At 49.2% G+C, this 19450-nt stretch overlaps 1 protein-coding gene across 1 annotated transcript in view; it reads left to right on the forward strand.

Moving 5' to 3' along the window:
• Positions 1 to 16461, forward strand: part of SMAD6 (SMAD family member 6) — a gene marked incomplete at its 3' end in the record, with an annotated part of 39517 nt that extends 23056 nt beyond the window's left edge. The window contains exon 4 of the mRNA XM_080626673.1: positions 15920 to 16461. Coding sequence (XP_080482799.1) covers positions 15920 to 16461 — 542 coding nt within the window. The remainder of the gene's footprint in view (positions 1 to 15919) is intronic.
• Between the last annotated feature and the right edge of the window lie 2989 nt (positions 16462 to 19450).

Here is a 19450-nt window from a genome sequence, read left to right on the forward strand (position 1 = left end):
GCCTCAAACACACCTAAATTACAGTAAAGAAACTGTTCTTGGGGGGAAAAACTGCTCAACATCTTATTTCCTGCAGTCGATAAGAAGACCTGCATGTACTTGAAGAATTTGAGCTGGGAAAGGCCGTGTCAAGCAAATCTCATAAAGCTGCATGGCTTTCCATATGGAAACCACCCTGAATACAGATGTGTCAGGCAGCACAACATCTTTTTCTTGTAATGCAAGCAGCTACTCACCTCTGAGAAGTCCATCCCTCCAGTAAGCACCCGTGAGAGCAGCTGTGGTGGGTGGTTGGCATTGGTTTGCTTGCAGTTACCTGCACTGGTGAGGGATGCAGATGGTGCCTGTTTTTGTTTCGAAGCTGCCACATGGCATTTGGGAATAAAAAGATTTAATTCTTAAAATGGCTGTGTATTAGTGGATGGGTTTGGCCTTTGAGATTTGCCCCTAATCTGACATAAATCTGGTGCTGCATTTCAAAGAGAAGATCTCAGGGCTTCTATCCATAATGCCATCCACTAAGCAGTAACTGTAGGCAGATTCTTGTAGGCACAGTGGCACTGGAGTTACCCTTCTTGCAGCGCTCATGTCACATAACCACCACGCTGCATTCTGGGGTGAGGGAACGCGATCAGCTGAGTGATTATCTCCATAAGATTGTGACCTTAGGGCCCCTTGGGTCCAGTATTAGCATTAGAAATGTCCCTGTTTGTGTTCTCTAAACCGGCTGAGCGTGCACTGCTGCGCTGGCTCTGATGGGGAGGTTTATGCTTCCTAAGTACATTGTAAAAGTTTTATAAAGTAGCTTAAATATTTACACAATAAGCATTTAAGGAAACAGTTCTGTCTCTAAAGGAGCTGCTGATCCTTTGGGTTCACGAGACCATAGACACGGGGAGGTTTTTTCACTGCCTAACCTCCAGGAATTCCTTTTTTTCACCTACATGTTTTTAAGCAGACAAACAAATGGGAACTCGTACACAGGAACCTATAAATAATGTTAATGACCTGCCTTGGATCCTCAAAAGCCAGGAAATTTAGGGACGTGATGGCGAGCTGGCCATTTGCTCACTGAAGGTGAAGGGCGTAGCTGGGAGGAGATGATGGTGGCAAGGACAGCCCGGGTCCTGGGATGGCACGTGTGTGTCCCCGCACAGGGGAGGCTCAATGACCACAGAGCCCTGGCAGGAGGCACCTTCCAGAGGTTTGTGCAGTAATTGCCCGTGCAAGATCTCACCTCTGTGTGCAGGGTTTGGTCCAGGACTTGCAGCCTTGGGGGTTCCTGATGTGAGGTTTGGGGGTTCCAGTGGTGGTGACACTGTGGTCTGTAGGTGGCTGGTTTGATACAGGTGCTCTTTCTGGCATAGGGGGCCTCCAAGACACAAGTAGTCATTAGCACACAGTGGGGTTTGGGGAGGCATGAGCATCTCCAGCACTTTCGTCCTGCCCTTGCAATGACTCTAGTTATCCAGTCCTGAATCCCTAAAGCATCCTGATCGCTTCTGGGTGCTGAGATGACTTGTGCCACACAGCGCACGTGGCTTGGAATGAGCTTCGGCAGCAGGCAGGGATTTCCCTGCTTTGCCTTGCACTTGCCCCAGGACAGCCACTTTCCTTTGCTCCCGTGTTTGATTTTGCAAGGCTCCAGTGGTGCTCTATTTCTAACATGCCTATGAGGTGCTCATGCAGCTTTTATCTCTTGCTTCATCCAACACAAGGCTGTGAGCCTGCCTGTTTTTCCAGCCTTCGGAGCTTCTCAATCCTGCTGCAAGAGAGTACAGCCACTGGTGGCGATGAGCTGGGCACATGTGTTGAGGAACATGCTGACTTCCACCCATGGGTCCATTGCTTGGTATTCTTCAAGGAGGGCAACCCAACCCTCTTGGGAAGAGCATTCCCTTTCATTTAGGGCTGGTTTGGGATGGATGCCCCCTTGGATGGCAATAGGTGAAATCTTCTTTGAGCAGGGAGCAGCAAGGGGGGTGCTCTCCTCCCCACTGGCACCCACCACCCCTTTCTTTGCTCTTCCTGAGGTGCACGAGGGGGGGTGTTTTGGTTTGGTTTGGGATTTTTTCCTCCTGCTCGCACGGCAAACGGATGTTTAGATCAGAAAGGAAATGGGATTGCTGTTTTCTTGGCTCCTCATGGAGCAAACAGCCCTTCAAAATAACTCCAGTGTCGTAAATGCCAGGAAAAATAGCGAAGGCAAAATGTTGTAAGCAAATAATCGGTCTTTTTGTTAAAGGTCTCTTCCTCAGCTCCGAGTTTGCCTGTTGGACCGGCCCAGTTTAGGTTTTGTTTGGAGGTTTTGTGAGTATTTTCAAAGCAAACAGATCGAGTGTGATCCCAGAGCGCTGCTTCCAGGTGATTTCCCTGCGACAGCAGGGCTTTCCATGAGAAATCTTAATTGCTGTAGTTCTGGAGCGCAAGTATATATCTATATCTGTCTATCTATATACATACATATATATATATATATTTGGACCCCAAGTGCCCAGTGCTGGAGGAGGCGGCCCCAGAGGACAGTGCCCTTTGGGGTGTCCCCGCAGCAGGAGCCCACCCCGCCTGTCCCTGTCCTTGTCCCCTGCGGGGATGGCTCCTGCAGAGGCTTTTGGCTGGTGCTGTGGGAAGAGCAAGTCCTCCCCACGCAGCCCAGCCCAGCCCTGCCTGCCTGAGTCACCCCAGGCAGGAAAGGGAAGGAGCTCCGCAGGTTTGAAAGGGCAGGCGATGCCCTGCCTGCTCCCTGCCTGTGCCCTGCCTGCCCCAGGCGATGCCCAGGGTGGTTGTGCCTCCAGGCTGAGGAGGTGTTGTTGCACCCTGAGCTTGTGCTCGTGGTGCCGCAACCGCCCTAAAACACCGAAGTCCCACAGGAGACCTCAAAACCAGCTCCCTGCAGGTGAGCAGGACACGTTCCATCCCTTCAGGGACTTCTGCTCTAGTGGAAGGTGTCCCTGCCCATGGCAGGGGTTGGAATTGGATGAGCTTTCAGGTCCCTTCCAATACAAACTATCTGAGGATTCTGTGAGATACCCAAGCAAGGAGCCCAACTGCTGCCACACAGACCCAATGGGCACCCATGGAGGACCACGCTGCCTGCATGGGATGGGGTAGGTGCCAGCAGCCCTGGCTGGCTACTGGTGGTGTGCAGGGGAGCAGGATGGGTTTGAAATGTGGACAGTGATGAAGTGTTGCCCAGACTGAGCTGTTTCTCAGACCCGCAGCCATCTTAATCCCAGCTTTTGGCTGCTCAACCTTCAGGCAAAAGGGCTTGCTCCCTTTTCCTTGCTTGGAACCGCAGGATGCAGATCTACAGGGGGGTACCTAAGCTCCCATGGCTTCACAGACACTGTCTCCCATCACTCCCCACCACCCCGCAGGGAGCTGGGTGCTGCAGTGGTGGAAAATCCTGGATTTTGCAGGTTGGGTGGGTTCAGTATGAAGGATGCAGGGCCAGGAGCAGCTCCCACTCCTTCTCCATAGGGAACAGCCCCTTAGCATAATGACTGCAGACACTGAGGTGGGGAACAGGTACTTTATTTTCAGCATTATTTTCGTATGGAAATGCAGCCTCTCACCGTCCTGCTGTCACAGTTAAAATAAGGTTTAAATTACAGGGCTGGCTGTGGCTTTTTCCCTTTCTTTCGGAATTTTTGCCAACTTGCAATTTACTTAATGAAATCCTGCTATTTCGTTTAACAGGGATATTTTTTGCAGATGTTGATTTAACCCAGCTTTATAAAATATGTGAACTGTGCAGTTTCTTTCCTATTTTAACAATTTAAGGATTCTAGTGTAGAAACTTGACAGAGTTTATAACATTGATAGCATTGGTTTGTGCCATGCACACACTGGGGTTGGATGATGAGGCTTCCGCATCGTTGAATCCCAGACTGGTTCAGGTTGGAAGGGACCTTAAAGCTCATTCAGTCCTAACCCCCTGCCATGGGCAGGGACCCCTTACACTAGAGCAGGTTGCTCCAAGCCCCTGTGTCCAACCTGGCCTTGTACACTGCCAGGGATGGGGCAGCCACAGCTTCTCTGGGCACCCTGTGCCAGCGCCTCAGCACCCTCACAAGGAAGAGCTTCTGCTGGATTTCCAACTTAAATCTCGCCTGTTTCAGTTTGAACCCATTACCCCATGTCCTGTCACTGTAGTCCAAATGAAGAGCCCCATCAGAAATGTTGCAATAATGAACAAAAATTGTCCAAAGTGGGAACTTGGTGTTGCTTGTTGCAGCTTTGTGAAGGTGTTTCAGCAAAATACCTGACTTGGATCTTACGCTCAGTTACTCTTTTTGTGCAGGGGGGTTCTTCGCATCCATGTGGATATTTTAGATACGATATATATAGATACGGAGAGGAGAAACGGGTCTGTTTCAGGCTGCTGACAGGCTGTCTTTAATGTCAAATACCAGGCGTACTTCCCCCCAATATGCTTTAATTTAGTTCTTAAAATCAATTTTCCTTGAGGGGAGGGGAGGAATTTGGTTATTCCTCTCGCAGTGCCCGGCTGTGCGGGTGGGGGGGTGCAGTCTTGAACTCGTTAGCCATAACGAAGTGTTCTCATGCTCCCTTAATCTCCCTGGCCTTGATGTACAAAGAGCCCGACCTGCTCTCCTTCCCCTTTTCCTCTCCATGGGAAGGTCGTTTGCTTTGGTGCTTCACTTCAGAGCTGCTTTCCCCTCCTGAAACGCCTCATGGAGGAGGTGCAACCACGAACCCTGCATAGGCCGGTCCTGAAAAGCTTATTTTTAGCTTTAAATTGCAGCTGCCCTCCAAGAGAGATGAGAGCTTCTCCAGGGGAGGTGGGAGGGTTTTTAAGCTGGACCAAGACCCTTCTTGAGCTCGGCTCACCCACACTCACACAGATTATTTTAGCTGGGATTTATTGAATGAGCATTACTGGAAATCAGGAGACACAGAGCTAATGCTGGCAGCGCCTCTGCTGTGCCGTGTCCATGCTCTAACTCATTAATCCTTTTCTCTTTGAACATCCCGAGTGAAGCTGGAGTATCGGGGTGTCTGGGATTCGTATCAGAGCAGCAGGACAGGATGTATCCCATGGAGTTCTCTGTGTGTTTTGGTATTTTCCTATTTCCACCCCCTTTTTTTTTTTTTTTGACAGAAACTGTGGGTTTGAGAAATGAAAACAAGTCCTCCTTGGCCAGGAAGGATAATGAGCATGAGTCACCTCCACTCTCCATAGGCAAATACAGGGTTAGGAATTCTGTCATCCGGGAGATGACTGTGACGATGCTTTTGGGCACTTTCTTAGGCCGCACGTTGTTGCCTGACCCAGCTGCAGTCATACCTGCAAATGTTACAGATTTCATGCAAATACATCCCTTTTCATCCCACATCCCCTGCTCTTCGCCCTTGCACACATTTCCTTATCTGCACTTCATTGGATTTCGAGCACCATTCCAAGGAGTGTAAAAGCATGAGGTATGTGTGGTCTTTGGGGTTGATGTATCCCAGGCTGGCAGGTATGCATCCCTGTGCCACATCTGCTCCTCTGGGTTGCTCATTTGCGGATTTTACAGGAAAAGGGCCAGGAGACCCCTCCTGGTACATCCATGGTACATACCATAGCACACGAGGGTAATTATCCCTGGTGTTCATGGTGTAGGTCGTCCTCCAAAGCAGAAACCACCAGCACAGCATCCTTACTGCTTCGACTGGGAATGAGGGACCATCTACAGAGCTTAAATCCTGAGTTGCTTAAGTCATTGTTTAGTCTTTGCTTTAAGTGGGAGTAAGAGCCCATGGATGCTGGCCACAAGCAGTTGTCAGTGGAGTGAGCTGCTTGCTTGGAGTAAGGGCTGGAATAGACCCAGAAAATGTTGACACGTAAATACATGAAGCAGCTATGGGGAAATCTGGCGTGTGTGGGTGCACGCACCCCTCTGCACGTCCCTCCCAACCCTGCTGTGCAGACAGGCAAGGAGGGAGGAGAGCAGGATCCATCCTCATCCCCCCTTTGCTGCAGGACCCAAGACTTGCCTCTGCCTCACTGGACTCTTCCCTTCCCAGGCTGCTCACACCACATACAGACTCCATCCCCATTGCGCTTAATTCCTCTCCAGCAGAAACCCCAAGACCTCCCCATCCAGGTTTATCCTTTCAGCATGACCAGATCGGCTTGCACACCAGAGGGACTGTTTGCTTGCAAAGGCCACGCTGGCACCCAAAATCCTTTAATTCCCTGTAAAACTTGAGGTAATCCAGCACAAGCTGGATTCCTTCAGGACTTGAAGGACCTGCAGACTGTGACGTGCAGTGGCAGCCATGGAGCCGTGGCTCCCTGTCTTGTGGTGCTTGCTCAGGCATCGAGGCTGGAGAGAGCTTTATCAGGATAAGGATCTTGGGCTTTGGCCAGCAAGAACAAAGGCTGAATTTCCATTTCACTCTCAGCCCCTGTCTGCCTCCCATCTATGTGTGGGCACTGGTAACATGCTAGAAAAAAAGCCTTTGTTAAGGATGTTGGGGGAGAATCACTGGGCAAGGGAAGCTATCATTGCGGGTCAGAGGATGGGTTGGGGTGGGGGACCCACAGCTGGGGTGGGAACCAGCAGGGATTTGGGATGAAAGGCCATGATATTTGCTCTCCCAGAGGTCCCAGGCTGGGGTCTCATGGCTGCCCAGTGCTGGACTATGCACCCAGCTGGCCAGGAAGGAGCAAAGCTCATTCCCAGCCCATACGGAGAAAAACATTTGATGGGCTCCTGCCCGTGGCCTGCAGGGAGCCTCCCCAGCCTGGCACTCCTCCTGTTTTCCAGGTTGGTGATAGTTTCCTACAGCTTTCTCAGTCCTTGACACATGCAGTGGTATTGGCATCGAGCCGACAGACATCTGCCTCCAGCTCTCTTCCTCTCAAGGATGCTGCTGGTGGCTACGCGGTGGCCTTGGGTTTTTTCAGCCTGCTCACTACTTCTCACGTCATCTTCCTCCGCTCTGAAACCCCACGGCTTGTTCTCAGCCGTAAATCCATCGAGGTGTGATAGCAGGGTGAGGCTGGCTTCTTCAGGCTCACTCCGGAGGGAACGGCTTGGGCTGGAGCGCAGTGGCAGGCTCTTAAAATCTATCCAGCGGTGATGTTTCATGTGGCATTGCTTTGATTTTCCTCCCTGGGAAGCATCTCTGCTCAGTTTCTGATAGTAAAACTGCAGAAGCACAGCAAAGCTGCTGCAGTCGCTTTGTTTCCTATGTCCTGTGCGAGCTCTTAAACCCAAAGTTTCCAGCTCTGCAGGCGGGTGTTGCATGACCAGCCTGGGACATCTGAAGGAGGCCTCGTGTAGGGGAACCACTGAGCATTTGCCTTCTGGAAATGGCAAGATTTGGTTGTTTCTGGAGGAAGCTGAGCTGTAATTTGGGCTTGGGTCTGTGCTGAGAGCAGTGTAAGTGGTGGTGTGCTGCCTGGCTGGGTGGCCTTTGCAGGACAGCCCTCTTTGTTTGGAGGTGCTCAGTGCCCATGTGTCTTCTAACAATGGGAGGAAAAAAGGCCTTTTTTTGTTTGTTAATCTGCTTTTCTCCAGAGCAGGTGTCAGTGTTGAGCATCCTGTGCTGGGTTAGTGATCCTTAGTGAGAGTGATCTTTAGTGGGAGTAGGAAGGCACAAGCATCCTCAGGAGCATCTTTACAGTCACCTTGGCAGTGTCCTCACCAACTCAGGATTTGGCTTCCCAGAAGAGCTCCCATCACTCCAACAGAAAACTCTGCATTTAACGCTGGTGTGAAACAGGCAGGGAATTGGTTTGGTTACAGCCTGAGCCTCACACATTTGTACCATCACCCCCCAGTAAACGCAATTCCCAGGCTTAGCTGAGAGCCAAGTCCAGCACCCAACATGCTGTGCCCAAGAGGCGTGATGGAGGTGGAAAGTGGTGTTATTCCTGTTTCTCTTCAGAGGGACCTACTAATTAGTTTCTGCTTTTAAAATGCTTTGAAGCGCTCAGCCGAAACTTCTCAAGGAGTGAAAACTATTATTAATTCATCCCATTTTCCAGAGTCTCTCTGGATGCTCCAGAGATGCCACAGCTCTGGTCATGGAGCAGATTAGTTTCCTCCCTGAGGGCATTTGTAAGGGCACCTAAGACTGCTCTGCAAAGCCAAAACACTCGGAAAGGCAGAAGGGAGCTGAGGAGGTCCCTTGGGATTTGGCCCCCCAGCCCAGCCCAAGTGGGATGCGGTTGGCGTAGCTGGGATTGCAGCGGGAGGCCCCCGGATTAATTAATAGGGAGGGCTGGCGCGGCGCCAGGCGGGAGCGTTGAACGTTGCAGCGTTGGCTGAAAGGGAAGCCTGCCATGCAGTGATTTATGGGGTGATTTCTCCTGGATTCTCCACGTTTTTCAGGCTCTAGGAGGGGGAAGGACGGGATTGCATGCGTGGTTGTTTGGAGGAGCTGAAAACATGCGAGTTCTAAACCTAAATATGGAAAAAAGGGTTCTTTCTCCCTATTTTCCATGTCCCTGCGTCCCCTAACCTCACAGTCCTGCCTTCCTGAGGACACTTGGGGAATGAGCCTTCTCCTCTCCAAATGTCGTCGGTGCTTTGCCAAATTGGCAGTGAGAGACAGAGATATAAGGGAACCCCAACTGGACAACGCTTATTGTCAGCAAACCTCTTGATTTTACAGAGAATCAGTTAGCAGGGACCGTCCCACCGCATTATCCCCCATGTCTTCCACCACCTCCTTTCTCTCCCCATTTTTTGGGCTGGTTGGGGCACCCCCATCCGCACAACAGGGATGCTGGGGACACTCCTGGAGGCGCCAAGCAGACCCTGGGATGTTGCCGGGTTTGGACTTACCCAGGGGTGGTTTCCAACAGTGGAGAAGTCTCAGCCAAATTGTGGTTGATGACAGGTCTGGTGCTTTCGGAGCTGGCAGCCAAGGGAGGTGATTACGTTTTGGGCTCCTTTTGAAGTTGTATTTACATTGTTGTGTTAACTTTTACATGCCAGGCATAAAGCAGTTGCATGCACTGCCCAGGAACTTTAAAGTGATGAATGTGCCTGTGAAAGCGAGAGAAGCTGAGATTACGTGCAAACTGTTCAACGCAAGGAAAACCCAACCAAAAAGTCACCTGAACCTCTGAAAACATCGGCCTTTGGAATAACCTGAGTTGAGCTTTTCCAGTGTTTTACTCTCTAGGACTTTTCACCCTTGGCTGAAAAGACCTTTGTAAAGCACGCAGGGGAGCTGGGGCTAAAAAAGGGTAAAATACCTTAAACCCCTGTTCTGGTCTATGTGTTTAATGGCCAGGGAAAGTACTTTAGAAACAAACTCCTTGAGTTTAGCTTGAAAATAAGCTTGCTGCTGATGACTTACAAATTTCCGGGCAGGACTAAACATGGCATGTGTTTTGCTTTGAAGGATATAAAAGAAATGAGCATGAGCTGATGATTTAGCAGAGTGGTTTCTTTTATGCAGAGAAAATTGTTTTCATCCTAATTCTTGGCATTGGCTCCTGTCCTGTGTTGCTTTTGTTTCTTGGGCTGCCATGGAAATGTCCCCCTTTCCCCCCCAGGCCTCTCCACGCACCTCGTCCACTGGTTCTGTTGCCCGTCAGACCGTTTTTGGAGCTAATTTCATTAATTAACCCAGCACAAGTTTTCTTCTGAGTTAATCATCGACTGGGTTAACAAATGGAATGGGCTCACAGAGCCCTCCAGAGCTCTGCTCCAAGGTTAAGGCTGGAGGAGGAGGAAGATGCCTCCTCCATAGTGGATACATGGCAGCGAGGACTCTTTTTGGCTCTTTGTGGTGCTTGCTTTGGTGTTGGTTCTTGCCAGATGAATGAGCTGAACTTCATGGCTGCACAACAGCCACATCCAGTGTGAGGAACGTGCCAGGAGCTGTGCTGGGGTTGGAGGAGTTGGGACCCCATCACCACAGTGGTAACACCAGGTTAATTGTAGTAGGAAATCACACTCCTGTTTTATCATTGAAGGATGAATCTTTATGTCTCTCTCAGTAGAGCAAAACAAAAGTCTGGGAGAGAGTTTGATGCTGTGCAGCATGGGGAAGGTCTACACCAAGAAGTAGGGGGGAAGGGGGACTAAACCGTCTGTCCTCATTAGGATTTTCCCCTGACTTTCATTGGGGGACGGCATGGAGAACCTCCTGCCTCCATCTGGTTATCTCCAGAGCCACCACAGGATGGCCTCCTGTGTTCCTTTGCTGGTGGGTTTGGGATGTCACCGTAAGTATCTATGGTGGAGCCATTGCTGGCGTGTTACCATGGGCTGACAAAGCAGCTGCTGGCCAAGATGGGGCTCACCAATGGTTGCAGCTCTTCCAAGGCTGAGAAGATGCCTTCAAAGTCCCACCCCACCGCTCCCAATGGAGATGGACAGACAAACGGTGCCCAGTTTGTGGCCATGTGTCCCCAGGACATCTCAGGGGCAGTGTTCAGGTTCTCCCCTGGCTGAAAGGAGAGGGTCTCATGTTGGGGTGGACGCTGTGGTGCTGGTCGCAGCGTGGGGCTCTCAGGGGGGCTGCAGTGATGCATTCCAGCTGAAACTTGTACAGCAGAGGTATTTTAAGTGTATTGGCTTAAGGAAAACGGTTGTGAGCTTTGCAGGGGCAGATTGACAATTAATTTCTTCTTTCTTACAGGGCCATAAAAATTCCATTTCTGCTGTGGAAAGCTTTAACCCCTTCCTTCCCCTGGAGCTTGTTCCTAGGAGTGTTCATGGGGGATTATTTTAACTGATGACTCCCCCATGAGCTGGTAAAAGATTTGGGGGAAATCTGCATGTTCTTTGTGCTGGGCTTTTTATCTGGACCTTGTTCATGGTGGCCTGCGTGTGGCTATAACCATCCTGCTTCCATGCTCTGTGTGTTGGGTAGTGTAAGCATGCATCTGTGCTATGGCAGAGGGGAGAAAAAAGAGTTGACAGTGGATCTGTAGAGTCTAAAGTGGAATAAAACTGAATGGAAAGACGCTGGTCATTGGGAAATGATGTAAGTGAGCTCCAGGGCTGGAGAAGCATTAGGCTGACCTGTGACGCAGGAGTACAGGAGGGTGGGACATGAAAATGGGGTGTGAGGACACCTTGAACATCCCACTTCATCTCTTCAGGTGCCCAGATGTGCGTTCGAGGCCCTATGACATTTGGAGAGAGCATTTTGATATTTCGCATGCATGGTCTCCCCTGTGGGCGCCTCTTCAGTGTGTTTTGAAACCCCATGAGTGTGGTTTGGGATTGAGGGGGGCTGGCATAACCAGTCCCTCATGGGAGGCTCTGCTTGGAAAAGCAGCACTGTGCCTCTTAATGACTGTTTCCTAAGGAATCTGTGCAAAAATGGGACTATTCCTCAAAGCACTGCAGCAAACATCCCTTCTCACCCTCATTTTACACAGCAAGATCTTAACTTGCAGCCCTATATTGTGGGGGCCATTTGACCTGCTGGGAAGGAGTTTGGTGGCTTTGAAGAGCCAAAGCATGAATCAGAGATATTTCATGGGTTTTGTGATCTGCCCATGTTTTCCATCCTGGCTTTTTTAAGTGCGACATCAAGCAGTGGGACTGGGCAGCATTTTGTTGTGGAAAAAAGCATCTTTCTTTTCTCTTTTAATGCACTGCTTTGAACTTCATTGGCACAAAACGCTGTCAAGTCACAAAGAAGTGAAAACCTCAAGTTATTTTCTTTACCTCCACACTCGGCAGTGCTGCTAACGCTGCGAGGGTTTACAGTATTTGCTCTTTGCATTGATTCCCGTAGCTGGATTCCTTTTGCCTGAGCCATGCAAGACTCTTTTTCCCTCTAAGTTCTGGGTTTGATTCTCCGGCTTGCTTCCTATCTTGTTTTTTTATCTTAAACTGTTTGAATTTCCTTTTGGATGTGTCTGCTGCAAGGAAACGGAGACTTGGAGGAGAGAGTAAACAAGAGCCAGTGTTTCAGCCCATCCATCTGATCAGTAAAGGTGGCTTTGATGGAAGAGATAGCCCTGACGCCAGCCTAAATGTAGCTGTTAGAAGTTGTAGCTGCCTACAATGAGAGTTGTTAAAAATGCCTGGTATAGCATCGAGGGAGGCACTGCAGGGCTCAAATATTTTGCTTTCTTCAAACAGAAAGCTAGCGAGCTGCCTCTGTTCCAGCAGAAAAAGGGGGGAAAAAAGGAAAGATGAAATAAGAAAAAGGCAGATTTTCTTGTCTGTGCATAAAGGGCAGCATGGAAAAAGAGGAGGGGAAAAAGGGAATATTTATTTAAAAGGCAGAGGACATGCCTTTCTGCTGGCCGCCCCTGCTGTCTGCTGAGTGGTAGTGGCTAATAGCTGGAGGCGAAACTAATACTTGGCAGGGGATAAGACACAGCGCAGGCCCCCCTGTATGAGGGCCTTGGTGAAGTGCTTGCTCTGTGTCAGGGCTGTGAGATGAGTTCATCTGCTCAGGATTTGCTTGAGTGCGCTGGGAGATAAAAGACAGCAAAAGAACCCACCGCAGTGCAGGGAGTGCGAGCGCCTGAATGGGGCTGGGGAGAAGAAGGCCCTGCCCCAAGCTCTCCATAGGCTTTTCAGAGGAGCCTTTTAACCGTCTCCTCTCAGGGTGTTTTATTTGCCTGCGTGCCATGAGCAGGTTGCTTTTGCAGCTGGTGCAGGGCTTTTAAAGCCTTTCTTCACCCCTGGCCAGGAAGAGAGGGGTGGAAAGGAAACTTCTAGCTGCTTGATGTGCAGTTAGCTAACACTCACATCCTCACCCGTGTGAAGGAGCACAGGCCATCTCCAGGCATGCTTTGAGCTGGCATTGCTGTCACTGCCAGGCAGGAGCTGTGATGGGGTGACAGAGATGAGAAGCACATTGGCAGGGGGGACTTCATTCCCCGGCATGCATGCATGGATGGGTGCACTGAAGCTCCTGCCATAAAGTGCATGGAAATGATTTTAATAAGACTATTTCAGGCGCATGAAAACAGGAGGTATAAAAAAACCCTTCCGCTGTTTGCAGCATGTGTGTAGATTGATGATTTTGCCTAAGTATTGCCCAGTTCCTGGCAAGCAGAGATAGCATCAGAGATGGTGGCACCTACAGCAAGATGTTCTTGTAGAATAGACACTGGTTTTCCCCTGCTTTGCTTTCCCCCACTAGGTATCTTTAATTTGCAGTAAACCATAGGAAACACCTATTTAAATGTTTATTGCTGACTGTTCCCCTGATGAATTCAGCTGATGGGCAAACTGGAGTTTTGAAGTTGTCCCATTCTTAGTCTGTGAGGGAAACACAGGGACCGAGTGGTAGTTTCTGAAAGGGGTAATAACAAAACCAACTCACCTAATGGGCATGGAGGGCTTTGTGGAGGTTGGGAGGTTAAACAGATGCAGAGCTCAGTAATTGCTACCAGCCTCTAGGCCTGGGAGATGAAAAGCTTTGAGCTTGTCTGTAGCCCCCCAGCATCACTCGAGTGAGACAACAGCAAAATCTAGCGTTTGAGAAGAGTTATGGAAAGGCACTGAGGGCATCTCAACTGTATGGTGTCGCAGGGGAAAGATGACTGTGGAAAGTGGGCACTGTGGAGAATGTATCTGCAGATGACGCTCAGATCCTCTCCTTTATGCTGTTATGGATGAACTATGTCTTGTTTTACCTCTTCAAAAAAATCCAGAGCTATTTGCTGTAGGGCATTTTAAAGAGCAAAGAGGTTCTGAAGCTTTTCATCACTAATATCATCAAAGTTGCTGTTCTTGGTGGAGATCTTAGTGCACCGTATTAGCACTAGGCAGCTGGGAAGGGGGTTCTAACCCAGAATTACATTTGAATCTTCTTTTCCTTCCTTAAAACTTGATGTTCACATGGCTGGTGTTTTGCAAGGCGTCATGAGGTACTTCAGGAAGAGTCAAGTCCAGTCGTCAGTATTTAATAATGTGCTTGGGTACAGCATGTCCATCATGCATTTGCCAATGAAGTCATTACCCTTTTGAAGCAGCTTGGGTTGTTTGTTTAACGTCTGGTTATCCAGATGCCAGAGGGTCATTTGAGATGGCAAAGGAAATACAGTTATTGGCCCAAGAACAAGAATGGGGAAAAACATTTGGTTTTGCTGATTTTTGTCATTAGCTGAGTGCAGCATTAGGATGCGCTTATTACAGTGACTCTGAGTAGCTTCCATCAGGGATGGCTCAGAAGCACAGAGACACAAAGACCCTTCGGTGCCACTGGGACATGGTGGAGTATCCCACCCTGCTGCAAGGGCTGTGGTGGAGACAAGGCCTGGTCCTTGGGGGAAGGTAACACAAAACTGGCTCTGAGATGCTGCTCTGACCAAGGGTATTCACCTATTTCCCTGCTGTGCAGTGCCACTAACTCTGAATTTAAGGGGTGCATCTCACCCAGTTGTGCTCATCAGGGCTTTCCCCCTGCCTTTAGGTAGCCCAGGACATCACCTCCAGTATTAAGGGGCATGAGCTGTTGGCTCACTCCTTCATATAGGATTGCCATAAATGCAGGGAAATGGGGTTTCTTTTCCCAGCAGGGTTGAAGTGTCTGATTGCTGTGGGGTTTCTTTCCTAGTTCTGGATAAAATGTGCATCAAACTGGAAAGAGGCTGTTGATGGCCATGCTAGGTCCTAAAATTCCTTAAACAGAAGGTGGAGGAGAAAGGGGCCAATCTGAGATGTCCGGGGTGGTTTGGACCTGTGATGGGTGAAGGGGTCAGTGCAAGATGATGAGCATTGCCCATGGCAAAGGGCCTCCCTGCTTGCCCAGTTACCTCCCTTCCCCCCATCTCCCTCCCCTTAAATTTGTATAGTTACAACTCAAGTTAAACTCTAACAAAGCCGCTTGATTCAAAGGTCGTTAATGGGGAGGAGAACCCATTCCCCTCGGAGTAATTTGAGCCTGAAAAGAACCGGGGCTGTAGGGCAGTGCTTGAAATCCGGTGTTGTCAATAGGGTCTGTGAAGCAAAATAATGGCATCACCCCGCGTGTGAGTTAATCAGACGTGATGGCACGAAGGTAGAGGGGTCAGCGAGCTGCGGGCGCCTGATACGCTGTCAGGGAGCTTAATGCTGGGCATGGAGCAGGGCTGGCTTGAAGCAGAGCTCCTTGCTTGAAATCCCAGGGTGGTTTTCGGTTAACTGGTGTAGTAGGGAGGGAATGATGTTCAGTAAGAGGTTAATTCACCCTCTTTGGGGCTCTTTCAGGGCTGAGAGTTCCCATCTCCCTTCTGGAGGCATCATAAATTCTGGAAGCATCATAAATAAAACAGATTTCTGGCAGTCTCTGTCCCTCCTGTCTTCCTTGAATGTAATTCTTACAGAGAAGAGATGTTTCTCATTGTTCCGGAAAGATTTCCAGTGGCTTTGTAGTAGGACATGCATAGTTTGCATCAACTATTCCCCCTTGGCATGAAACGCTTCCTCAGATTTCATGTTCCCTGTGGGAACATCAGCATCGCTGTCAAAGAATATTACATAGTAGAGATAAGTGTCTGGTCAGTCATCCAAGCACTTCATGGACATCCTCTGTGTTTCAGCTCAATGCAATGGCCTTTGAGAATGGGGGTACACCACCACAGCAATGCTGAAGGAGCTTGAGAACCCGCCAAGCTCAGGGGTGGCTGAGTTGCAGTGGTACAGTATCCATGCCAGCTCTTGGTGGTAGGAATTCACATATCTTGAGTACACAGGGTCCAAGCTGCTGGACACAGGATTGAACATTAGGTTAGAGAAAGATTGGTTGAGCTCCGTGGGAGCTGGCCCATTGGGTCACCAGCCTTGGCTTGAGCTTTGTTTCTTGGTGGCATTTAACATAATTGAAGACAAGCTTTGGGTTGAAGATGGGCTTTGGGTTGAACGCAGGTTTAGTTCCCATGAGAGCAAAGCTGACGGGTGGGAAGAGCCATTTGTTTCCCCTCCATACTTGTTTCCTCCCAGGAGGCCACAGCAAGCCCTGACTGTTCCTCTCCTTTCCCTCACAGATGCCAGTACGTCGCCCGATGCCGTGAAGAGGAGCCATTGGTGCAACGTGGCCTATTGGGAGCACCGGACGCGCGTCGGCCGCCTCTACACAGTGTATGAACAGTCTGTCAGTATATTTTATGACCTACCTCAAGGAAACGGCTTCTGCCTCGGACAGCTAAACCTGGAAAACAGGAGCGAGACTGTGAGAAGGACTCGAAGTAAAATCGGCTACGGGATTTTACTCAGCAAAGAACCGGACGGTGTGTGGGCTTACAACCGCAGCGAGCACCCCATCTTCGTCAACTCCCCGACACTGGACATCCCCAACTGTAGGACTTTGATTGTGCGCAAGGTGATGCCAGGTTACTCCATCAAGGTGTTTGACTACGAGAAGTCCTGCCTCTTGCAGCACACGGCTGATCTGGATTACACGGACGGGCCCTACGACCCCAACAGCGTGCGGATCAGCTTCGCCAAAGGCTGGGGGCCGTGTTACTCCAGACAGTTCATCACGTCGTGTCCGTGTTGGCTGGAGATTTTACTCAGTAACAATCGATAACAGTCAGCCTCTGACGAAAGGAAACTAGAGAGAAAAAAAAAAGACACAGACTATCCCAAATATCATCTACCTAGATTTAATATAAAGTTTTATATATTATATGAAAATATATATTATACTTGTAATTATGGAGTCATTTTTACAATGTAATTATTTATGTATGGTGCAATGTGTATATGGACAAAAACCAGAAAATGCACTTTGGCTTATATAATTCTTTCAATACAGACTTTTTTTTTTTTTTTTTTTAAGAAAGAAAGAAAAAAAAAGGAGAAAAATTATACAGCAAAAATAGGAGAAAGCCCTAATTTTGATGTATGGTTTTTTGAAATATTATTAATACCCAGGCAAAAAAAGCTAATACCAGTCACTCATTGATAATAAAGTATTCGCGTTATGGGGGGGGGTTAATTGTCTTTTTTTGTGCCCCCCCCCCCCCCCCAATCCATCCTCAATTGAAGCCTGCAGCAGTGTCTGCTCAGGCACTCTGCAGTCAATGGGAGGTTCCAGAGGGGCAACCACTGTCTTCCATCTCAGCCAACACCCTTAGAAAACTACATGGGTTGCTGGAAGGCTGCAGTTGTCTCCAAGAGGAGGGTAAATGAGGACAGTTTGAGAGCCAGGGAGCAAATGGAGGTGGTGAGAGGAAAATCCCCCTTAGCTGTTCTTGCTCAGGACTCTGTGATCTCTCTGATAACACAAAACCTGATGGGAACATCGCAAAGATAAGCATGCATGTTTGTGTTTGTTCACATTAATGGTTATCGCTGCAAATCAATGGTTATCAGCACTGGTGGGCAGAACAGAATAGACCAAAAGCTGCCCAGTAGGGCCAGTTTGTCCTATAAGCCTTGCACAGGGATTGTCTGTGAGTCTGGAATCTCCCAGCCATGTTTGGTGGTTGAGAAACAAATGGTGGGTTTGGACAACCCATGGTTGGGTGGATCCTCAGTTGGAGACACCACAGAGCGGCCTGAATTTTGGGAACCTCTCCAGTAACTTGAAATAAGGCAGAGATGAGCTGGATGAGTGTGTGCAGGTTTGTCCTGTAGATCTCCTGGTCTGTCTTCCAGGCAATAAACTGATATAGAAGTGTTTGGGAAGAACATACTTGCTCTGAGGAGCAGTTGAAGCCAGAAGTCCTGGTCAAACGAGCTTGTCTGGGCTGATTTACTCTCTCTGGAAATCCTGGATAAAATCAGGCACTTTGCTGACTTCTGTATGAGCATCTGCTGTCAGCACTGTAGCACCCATGGGCAGGTTGGACATTGTCTGGCTTCAGTTATTTATTGCCAGTGACTAGTGTTGCCAGTTCTTAGAACTGGATAGTAAATCCCTGTGCATTGATTTTCCTACAGTCCCTGCCTTTGGAGCCTGGTGACTGCAGAAGCTCCTCAGCTTCCAGTGTTACAGGGGATGTTCTTGCAGAGAAAAACATGCAGAGGCTTCCTCACTGGCTCAAAACTCAGGGTAAAGCAGGACATAAACTTACTGTGAAAAAGCCCTCCTGATGCATGTCTGGGTCATGCATTTTGCAGCTGGACTTGAGTGTTTCTACAGCAGCCATGATGGGGAAAGTGGGAACCACATCCCTTTACGGAAGGGAGCTGCATCCCTCTAGGGAAACGAGCAGACCTGGGATGGGCACTGGGAGCAGGGAATGTCGCAATGTCATTTTTCAAATGACAGCCGTACTTGATGTTTAATTGGGACCACATTGGCTGAATTCATGCAGCATCGGTATTAATACTTGACATCATTCTTTGTTGTTTGTGTTACAGCCATTGTTGTCAGGGAACAGTGTCAAAACATATCAGTATCGTTTAAAGCCAGCTTTCAAGAGCTTTGCAGGGGTTTGTTATCCCCTTTGGCTTGGTTTTGGTGTGTCCTGCCATAGCACCTGCACCACTCACTGTGGCACTCACACGCAGTCGGTCAAGGGGGCTTCTTCTATGGTTTGGTCTTTTTGAAGGAGGTTTTTGTTAACACCATGATCATTTTAACTGGGAAGAACCAGACGAAAGGCAGGTTGCTTCTCCTGTTCCCTTTTCTCCTTCCCAGTGTTTCCTATCGCCACCCAGAAGGTTTTCCATTCACATCCCAAGCTGGCTGCTGCCTTCCTCCCTGTCCTTACGTGCTCACACACATGCAGCAGTGCCATCTTTTTCCACTTTCTATGGGCTTCTTCCAAAGCCAAAACCAAATCAGCACCAAGGATGGCTGTTGTTACTCACCTCTATCACCCCCAGAAGCTGTCATTCACATGCCATAGACCTTCCCTAACTTGACTTTGCATTTGAATTCAGTTTCATTCCAGGTTAGCATCAGCCATTCCATGGGTTGAAATTCAGAGGTTAACTTTGGGGTTTCCCTTGTGCAATCCACTGATTGTGCTTAATTTTTCTTCTTTACTGCTCATGCCCTTCCCCAGGAATAAATCTTGGGTTTATTTCAGTTGACAGGAAAGGCTTTAAAGGGAATAAAAGACGGATTTTATGGTGAGGCAATGAAATAAGACATCAAGTATTCTTTTCCATTCTGTTTTCCATCTGTAACGCTTCACTGTAACCACGCAAACTTCAGACCCTCTGAAGAAGCTTCAGGGCTATTGCACTCCACACCGGACCCTCAGAAGGGTCAGCTCAGGCCCTCCCCATGGGATGCCCACACGCCGGGGTTGATGCTGGGGGCTGTGAGTTGCACTGGGGGCAGTGCTGGACGTGGAGGGTGGGTGCAGAGGGAGAGGCACCCATGTCCCTGCCCAGGTGGTCGCGGTTTGCTGATGGCCTCACGGGCCTCACCTGTGCCCAACCTCAGCTGCGGCTGTTTGCTCACCTCAGAGAGAAACAAGATGGCCGCCGCCCTCAGCTCCCGGGATCCTCCGAGTGCGGTTTCTTCTCTTTTCTGGAACGTTCCTGGCTTTCCAGCACTCAAGGTAAGTGGCATGTTGTTTGTTTTTGTTCTGTATGGGGTTGAACTGTTCTAAGGT

The sequence above is a fragment of the Psittacula echo genome (assembly GCF_963264785.1).
Source record: "Psittacula echo genome assembly, chromosome: 10".
NCBI classification, from domain to species: Eukaryota; Metazoa; Chordata; class Aves; order Psittaciformes; family Psittacidae; genus Psittacula; species Psittacula echo.